Raw genomic sequence first — 9,449 nt, forward strand, 5'->3', positions numbered from 1 at the left:
TATTAGTATGAAAGTTAATTTGAAGAACATTCTAAAACCGGAGTCGGTTTGGTTGCGGCCAGGTACTGTAAATAACACTTCCCGCCCGGTACGTGCCGAATACAATAGGAACATTATATGACCGTCCCATCACTCCTCAGTGCGATTTAGGTGCTGAAAATCAGCACAAACAGCCACTGGAAGACGTATTATTGGCGGCCCAGTGCCGTTCGCCAGTGCGTTTTCAGTGCTTTTTTATTGGCAGGGAAGCAGCGAGACTATATCAATAGAGTAGCCGACACTCAAGGGTCCTTTGTTAAGCGTTTGGATTCAGGCAATTCTCCAATATGTAAGTTCTACAAGAACCAGTGGAACTCCAGCAAAAACGTTTCAAGAACTGATTTACCCGTAAGACGAATACTATTGATTCAGATTTTTACGATGATCATAGCTATTTTTTCATACAAATAGTAGTAGTCTTTCGCGCGCCTATTAATTCGCAATTCTTTTTATTACAGCGTTAAAAACTAAAAAACATAAAATACCAGTCATTTACATGGACCGAAGGCGGCTTCAAGTGCATCTTCTTTTAGTAGCAGTTAATAAGCGTTCTGTTGGTAACGTTAAGAATTTTGTCTGGAAGCTAGCGCCACGCAGTGGAAACCTCAAACAACAACGCTGCGATGCAAGTGAGAGCAATCAAGCAGTGTCCGTGAGGTTACGAGACGAGATGTCAGGACTAATGGTAAAGAATTTTTTTAAATTCTCATTTTTCATATTATTCTTATCGGAGAAGGTATTGAATTTGTGTAAAATTAGACATATAAATTATTACATATATTTATTTAAATTTATTTGTCAATTTTGAATTTTATTTTTAAACTTTACGCGCAACATACTATTTGAGCTATTATGGATGTGCTTGAAGTCACCTTCAGCAGAAGTAATAACATTTATTTTAATTTGGTTTTTTAATCCGGCAGGGAATAAATAAAAAGCACTAAGAAAGGTGGCTCTAGTCCTAAATTTTAATAATTATGAAAAAAAGCAAAAAGAAAGTTAACTACCAAAAAAAACTTTTTTTGCCAGTATTGAAATTTAGAACCAGGCCCACCTTTCTTAGAGCTCCTTATTTATTATCCTAAATTTTCAAGTTAATGTAGCACTTCGTGTGAAAATAAGTTGAGAAATAAAAAAATGCCAGTAAGGTAAGCATCTGATCACATGGCCTTAAGGCTCTTGGAAATGGGATGCACAATTATTTCGAAATCTATGAAACACTCAAAACTTACCAGCGGCCGCTGATAATTTGGTTAAAGTTTTAAAAATGCTCTTTGAAGATTTTCTAGACCCAAAAGGGGTTTCACGGTATTGGTATATGTGCTTACTATCTGGTTTTTCGAAAAAAATCGGGTAACTGCGAAAAAATAAGTGTAAAGTGGTGTAGCAAACCGAGGGACTTGTGCAGGAAGGCGATTAACACCTGTTGGCGCTGATACCTCAACCGTACTTGATCGAACTGCCAAAAATGCACTCTCGATAAAAATCGCATCCGTCTTGGCGGGAATTTTAAATTAGAATAAAAAATGTAATTTGTGTTTTTCTTTTTGTAATTGTTTATTAGCACGTCTTATTTGGTCTCCGAATAGGAAAAGTGAAAAAAGTGATTAAAAAAATGATGAAAGTATGCCGCTATGAACTCAATGATAATAATATATAATAATTTTTGACTTAAACAAATGTTATTTATTGAATTATTTTCATATCTTGTTATGTTCTATTATATAATGGTTTTAAACCAAATTAATCCTTTCTTCAACCGACTATATTGATTAATGTTAGATTATAGATTTTTCATCATGTCTTACGTTCCGCAAAAATTAAAATAAAATTAGGCCGAAGAACATGTTTTCGAACTCAACATTTATTTAACTAAAAACTCATTTCTCAATAATTTCCGTTTCAGTACAATGTGTACATTTTGCAAAAGTTTAAATCTTAATTATCGAAGTTTGAAGAAAAAAAAAATAAGATTATTGTCGTAGAGTAAAAACAAAAATAAAGGACGATGTCATTAAAAAAATATATATTTTTAGGAAATTAAGACCGTTAATACTTTAGTTCTGAATTGATTTGATTGATTGACGTTCTGACTGGAAAATTCTCCAATGACATCTTTTTTTATTTTTGTTTTTACTCTACGACATTAACCTTGTGTTTTGAATTATTCAAACTTCGATAACTCAGTTAAAATTTTTTGAAAAAGATACGCATTGTACCAAAACGTAACGAATTGAGAAAGGAGTCTTTAATTGAATAAATTTTGAATTGAAAAAAATGTTTTTGGCCTAATTTTATTTTAATTTATGTAGACCGTAACACATAAAGAAAAATTTATGATTTAACATTTATATCATGTTATGTTGTAAAGTGCAAAAAGCATATGGAAATGGCGCATTACGTAGAATCGTATTTTTTCGGAATTTTAATTTTCGAGAATTTTTCCGTATTTTTTCTTACTAAGGATTTTTATTTTGCGGCAAAAAATGTTGTACTTCTCCAACGCTTTCAGAGCTTAATTCATTATGTTATACTTTATTATTTTTCTTTACTCTTAATCATATAATATCTGTTTCATACAATCATATTTTACAATGATTTCTTCGTTAAAGTTTAAAAACATCAAGTTTAAATTTATAAAGTTTGATGTATAAAGAGAAAAACTCATACGCTTGGAAATATACAATTTGATGAGTGGTCAATAACATTAATAAAATTATATATTTTTTATATCAACAATAATTTAAAGGCACGTTGACCTCGTCGCTCGTCCCTTCTAACAATGTGGAATATGTACTTAGAAAATTTATTTGTTTTGAAATTAGTGGCGGCCATGTTTGATCCTAGTAACTTGTACATTTCTGCCTGGAGGTTGGTACTAGTTACTTTGCAATTGATACATACGCGGCTGAGCGCGTGACGCGTCGTGGCACAACGGCTTAGGTTTATATGTGTAGTCGAGTTAACTTGTTTTGTCACGTCTGAGCGAGCACCTAAAACCGCCCGCAGTTTCTTACAAACATAGTCGTGGCGCGGCATTAATTCTCGGAATTACTATCTCCAGGCTATCTATGTCCGAATATGACTGCATATGAAATTTACTATGCAGCCTTTTAATTACTACTTTGTGAGAATGTTACTTTATTTACTAAAATAAAATCAACATCTTACTTCGGTACTGCATCTTTCCGACCTTAATATCCAAGAAAAAATTCTCTGTAAGTATTTAGGGCGCCAGTCTTTTCGTATCCACTCAAAAACATCAAAAATTCAAACTACAAAGATACTACAGCAAAATTTCAAAATGCAACAATTCTAAAGGAACATTCAACAAACGCAAAATTATATTACAAAGTTCAATCTCAAATCTAAATTTCCGTTAGATACAGTAGTCCGGAACAAAATTACGCTAGGTCAGCCTAGAAAATCTAGTTAATGGTAGAGGGGGCGGTCAATGGTAAAAGTAATAGAAATCCCTAAATTAAAATAAAATGAGATCAGTCAAGATTCAATATTACAAGCAACACATGGTTTAGTAACCCTTGTTACAAATAGTTTTACTGGTAATGCATAATCCTATTTGTCCAAGCGACAATCTTACTGAACTTTACAATATAGATATTAGAAAAACTTATAGTTCCAAAACAGAAATTCTCCATACAAACATCTATTTCTACTAAACTAACTAATCCGCAATAGAGTAGGCCCTTTCCGTTAATGCTACTTCACGACGCTTAACTAAAACTCGTATTATGAAACAACAGAAAAATACTGACATAACCTCTTAGCATTCATTTTGGAGGTCACCCAACCTCTGAGTCGTGATCTTAAACATAAGGGCGCAAACTTACCATCAGCCAATAGGGCACTCTGAAAGGAAGAACAAAAAAAAAGTGTAACAATAGGGGTAAGCGAAACTCTAAGGGGTGGTCATATCCAAATGGATGGGCAAAAACACAAAGGGGTAGTCACACTAAATAGGGCTAGTCGTAATCTAAAACTGAAAGGGGTAAGTCAAAAGGGTAAACAAAATGGGGGAACCGAATGTTTTGAAAAAAGTGTAGGGAGTAGCTAGATTGAATGTGGTTCATCCATATCAATAATTCAAGAGTATTCACAATTTCAGAAAGGAATTGTTAGAATTAAAAAATAGGGTAACCATAACTTTACAAAAAGGGTAGTCGTATTCCATCAAATAGGGCTAATTAATTCAAGAACAAAGGGGGTGGTCATATTTAAACAAAATAGAAGGGTAGTCGAATTAAAAAAAGGGATTAGTTATATCTCAACGAGAGGTTCAACCATAATTAAACAAAAGAAAGGGACAGTAAGTTTGTCTAAAAAAGGGGGATGGTCATAATTAAACAGAAGGGGGAGTCAAAAATCCACAATAAATCAATAATTTACCAAATCCAGGAACATATTACGATTACGTCAGAAATAAATCAATAATTAGCAAAATCCAGCAACATATTACATCAACAAATAATCAAAAATATGGATAATCGAATCACAATATCAATAAAAAGGAAACATAGTTTTGAATAAAAACAAGTAATAAATAATATCAAACATTACTCAATCGACATGAAATTATAAGTAATCTAAAATCTGTCAAATCCACATTTTGGGTTAGAAAATTCCACAAAACAATTACTTCAATTTTAAGAGCATAACTTAGAAACTAACACTGACTGTAACAATAGGCCCAGTCACCGAACAATGCCTCAAACATGTGCCATTGAACTCTTAAAAATGACTAAACAATAGTATAATTATTACGTCAAAACAAAAGGAATTTTATAATTCCACATCACAAAAACTCCACAAAAGAAAAATTGCGTCAGCAAAAAGAAAATCCACAACACAAAGTCACCTCGAGAACACCAACGGAAAAGGGAAAGGATTCTCGGCGTGCTCTCGTCTGGTTCCTCTTCTCGCCTTCTCCTTCTTGTAGCTGGTGCGCTGATTAGCTGGAGTTGGCGCGACGGCAGGCAATGTATCGTAGCGAACTTCAGTGCCGACTACTATGGGTGCTAGCTATCCCCGTAGTCCTTTTCATTCTCCAAATGTAACAATTTTGACCAACCAAACGAAATTTTATCAGTAGATAATTATGCTGCTTACTCTCCGGTAAGACCTATTGGCTACAGCCTGGAGCCCAAATTCATCCTGACACCTGCAAAAGATCTCCTCTGGTACCAGTAATCCCAATAGTAGTAGCCCGGGTTTATTAGAATCATTATGCATTATTTGTAAATATTAAGAGCCAGACACGTAAAATATGACGTTATAAAAATGATTTTAATTTTGTTCCACTCTGTCAAAACGTAACGCAAAGGAAACAAAAGATTCGGTACTTTTTGGATAACGTAACGAAACCAAAGTTTCGGACGGGTCCCTGTCAAAGATTTCAGATACCTAAAAACTTTCTCAACAGAATTTTAAATTACGATAAATATAATGGATCTCGTAATGAGAAAGAGATCTGTCAAAATAATTAAAATTTTCAAATTCACCTTGAGAGTCATTCAGAATATAAATATTAACGATTAAATATTAATCAAAAGAGAATATGCATAAATAAATACTATAATTAACCTGAAAAATATAAAAGGGATTGGGTTTTGTGGCATTCTCCTTTTGGAACCCTAATAAACGGAATTTCCTTCGAACCCAATTTCTAGCGACCTCTGAACATTTGATCACGAATTTGGATATTTATGACGATTTCTATCTAGGATCATAATAAAAGTGGATACAAATAGTCAGATGTCCTGACTTTCTTTCTGATGATACGTGACTTTTTTTTAGTAGGAACAGTCCTATGAAGGTTTTTTTATATGTTAAATATAGAACATTCTTGTATACTTGTTTGAGTCCAATTTATAAAAGCTTTTTTTAAGTTTATCTTCATTTTAAAAAACATTTTTAAATTATTGATGTTTTTAAGAACATAAAATAAAAAACGAGAATAAAAGCAAAACAGAAGACATAATAAATTCGATTAAAAGATTTTGGCGAGAATTTTCTATATTTTGAAAAAACCTTTCATATAACTGTGGGCAATAATTTTACAAAAACATTTCATAAGATTTTTTTACTCCACTATTTATAGACCTCAGAAAACCAAAATTAGGAATTTCCATACAAATTCAAATTTTTTCTGGTATTGAAAATTTTGATGGGTTATTGGGCAATCACATTCTGCAAAAAATGCCGACTGATAAAGCTTTTGAATAACTTTTTAGGTGATAATTGAAAAGGTCTTGTTGACACTAAAAACCTCGTCTCAGAATACCCGATAATTTTATGTTGTGCTTAATCTGTATGTATATACAACAGACTTGTATTCCCCAAAGTGCCATTGCGTAACTAGAATTTTAGGTGCCTTTATTCTATGCCAAACAATTGAGAAACACCTCTTCCGAAATAAAAGACTACATATATAATAAGCATACGTTATATTTAAGAGAAAGCGTGACCTTTTCTAACTAATCTAATATACAATTAATAAAAAATAGTATTAGATCGGCGTTATTTAGATGCTAAGATTCAATTTAACAGTCACATCGAACTCGTAACTCACTTACTGAAAATAAGATAACTAAAGAAAAAAGCGAACGGAAAAATATTGTCAAAAAAAATCAAAGGCATGTTACATCAGGCATGTATGAAATAGTTGCATTTATATTTTTATTTACGGACTTAGTGTTTAAGTAAAACTAATTGTATTCTTCAAAATGCTTCACGAATTTATTAGCTAATAAATTTTTTTCTCGTAATTACATTTTTTTCGGACACAAAATAGTATTCTTCTAGTTGTATTTGTGTTGCGTGATAGAAAAAATTAGAGTAGAAATAACTATGATAGAGGTGCGTAAAACAAAGATTAAGGGATAAGTTGCAAATACTGGTCAAGTACAAATTAAATTTTATAAAAATTAGAAGAAATCATTATAAGCGTTATAGCGACTTGAAAAGATTACTTTACATATAACCACTTGTTAAAGAAAAATTGAAACTGTTTGAATTTTCTATCTCCTGATATTAATCATAATCATTTTCTCAATTCAATCTATGTGAAAAACAACAATATTTACAGCGAAATAATAATTTAATACGCATCAACGCAGTATAAAAACATTTTTGTTTTTTCTCAAGTTCTGGCATGAAAGCAGTGAAAAAAAAATTGTAAGCGGAAAATTTCTTACTGCCTTATAGTTTTTCACTGTACAAAGCATTGAAAACAACCCACAAGAAGTAAAAGTTTTAAAAGATAAGCGAATCAAACAGAAGATTCCCTATATGTACAATTTTTCCAATTCATCCAAGAAGTTTCTGTGAATTATAGTACTTCATAAACTAAGGGGTTTAAAGTACATTCGTTATCTAAAATTCGTTTCCTTCACAAACATCTTTGTCTTGTATGCTTTCGTCAAAATTTTTCTTCGAATTGAGATGGTCACTGTTACGTTTCCGAAATAAAAATTTTGACAGGATTATCTGCGTTTTTTGGAATGGACCGCATTGCACGCCTTCTCTCTTCGAGGATTTGTCGTCGGGATTGTTCTCTTGCTTCTCTCGCTTTTTTGTTCGCTTCACTGATTGGAGTAGATTTTACTTTTGGTAGATTGGTCGAACGCCGTTTATGCAGATTACCGTTTTTTATAAAACCAGGAATCGATATTTTTTCTGTTATAATCTGTAACAAAAAAAATTATTTTAGGACCACATGCAAGACCTTAGAAGCTATTACAAAGCTGAAACTCTTTCAAATAAAGTACTTGTACGTGAGTTGATCAAAAATACAGTCTTTCTCAACATTTTAGAGGTTCAGTCGTGAAGATAGTTGAAAAACATTTCTATATCATAAAAAAGTATTATCTGAGAGTAACGCTCGCCGCCACCTATGTCGCCGCTCGGTGTCCATGGAAATCTCAAATCCAGCAGCATCCCAGGTGGCTATAGATGTCAAAATCAAACTAGATCGTAGGTGGAAATGACAAATCAATTGATGGCAAAGCGAGTGGGGCGTAGATGTACGGAAATCTAACAAAAAATAGAAGGCGTAAGTGGTCAGGTAAATCTTAAATATAGTGGGAGGTAGATGACCAGGGAAAACTCAAATGAAATAGAGGCCTTGATGACCGTCACCATCAAGTCCCCGGCCTTGATTTAAGCCATTTTTCCCGCAATTGTTTTAGCATATTTTTTACACGCAGGGATGCTTTTCAGGCTACTAACCAGTGAAAGCTTGGCACCTCCAAGAGCGCCGATTATAAGGACGATTAGTTTAACAGAATATTCCAGGTACAATCATCGCAACTCCCTTATAAGGTCTATACCTCTCTTGCTTTTCATTCTCCTTGGTTATGATGTTTTTGTCAGATGGTGCCGAAAATTCAATAACGAACATCGTTCGCTTTTCAAAGTCAAGAACAACCATGTCAGCGATATTAAGGTTGATGCCGTAAGAGTAGCAGATATGTTAATAAAGCACTCTTAGTGCCGCATTGTGCCTCTGGATGTAGATTGTTCCCGCATGAGTTGGACAACTAGACAGTATGTGTACAAAATGCTCAGGGTGTGCATGGCACGCCCTGCAGTTGTCATCGGGAATGTCTTGGCTCAAAATGTGGCGACGGTATGTTAAGTTTAAAATGAAACCGTCTTGATATGCCAAAATGAAACCCTCCGTGCCAGATTTCAATCCGGGTGATTTAAGGAAAGCAAAAGTTAGCTCACACGACATTGACTGATCCTCCACATTTCTGTGGAAGATGCCGTGCATCCTCTTATCGAGGAGCTGTTCACGGAAGTTTTTCTCTTGTACTTTTTTAATCCGGGCTTTCAGGAGTGAGTACTCGAGATCAGACTTGATGCATTTTACTCACCCCTAATACTGAAGTTAAGTCCGAGTGTTTCAGCAGCCTCCTCCGCTGCTTTGTACAGAAATGCTCTTTTGCTTACTTCTTCGAGCGTTCCTGACCATTTTAAGAAGAGGGTCTCTTCCATTTGCGACTCTATGTGCTGTACCCAGAACAATCCTGTCGTGAAGACATTCAAGATTCAATATTCCGCGACTACCTTGACGGCGTGAGATGTAGAGTCGCGGAACAGAAGACTTTAGAAGCATACTTTTGTTCATGCGCATAACCTTTCGTGTCCCGATATCAAGGGATCTGAGCTAGTTCTTCGTCCATTGTACCACTCCAATAGAATAGAGTACTACCAGGACGGCAAGCATGTTCGTTGCAGATACTTTGTTCCTCCACGACAGTTCTGAAGGTCAAATCTGCCGGATAAGAAGTTTGTATCTGCTTCGGAGAGTATCCTTTATAGATGTCACATCCTGAATGCGGCTCTGTGGCACGCCCAGGTATGTATAAGTCTCTCCAGCGCAAAGG

At 34.2% G+C, this 9,449-nt stretch overlaps 1 protein-coding gene across 5 annotated transcripts in view; it reads right to left on the reverse strand.

The window, feature by feature from the left end:
• Window positions 1-6,488: 6,488 nt before the first annotated feature.
• Window positions 6,489-9,449, reverse strand: part of LOC117174165 — a 325,625-nt gene continuing 322,664 nt past the window's right edge. For all 5 annotated transcript variants that reach the window (XM_033362993.1, XM_033362991.1, XM_033362992.1 and 2 more), the window contains one exon: window positions 6,489-7,744. In XM_033362993.1, coding sequence (XP_033218884.1) covers window positions 7,511-7,744 — 234 coding nt within the window. In that variant the 3' untranslated portion in view covers window positions 6,489-7,510. The remainder of the gene's footprint in view (window positions 7,745-9,449) is intronic.

The sequence above is a fragment of the Belonocnema kinseyi genome, chromosome 6, assembly GCF_010883055.1.
Source record: "Belonocnema kinseyi isolate 2016_QV_RU_SX_M_011 chromosome 6, B_treatae_v1, whole genome shotgun sequence".
In the NCBI taxonomy this organism is placed as follows: Eukaryota; Metazoa; Arthropoda; class Insecta; order Hymenoptera; family Cynipidae; genus Belonocnema; species Belonocnema kinseyi.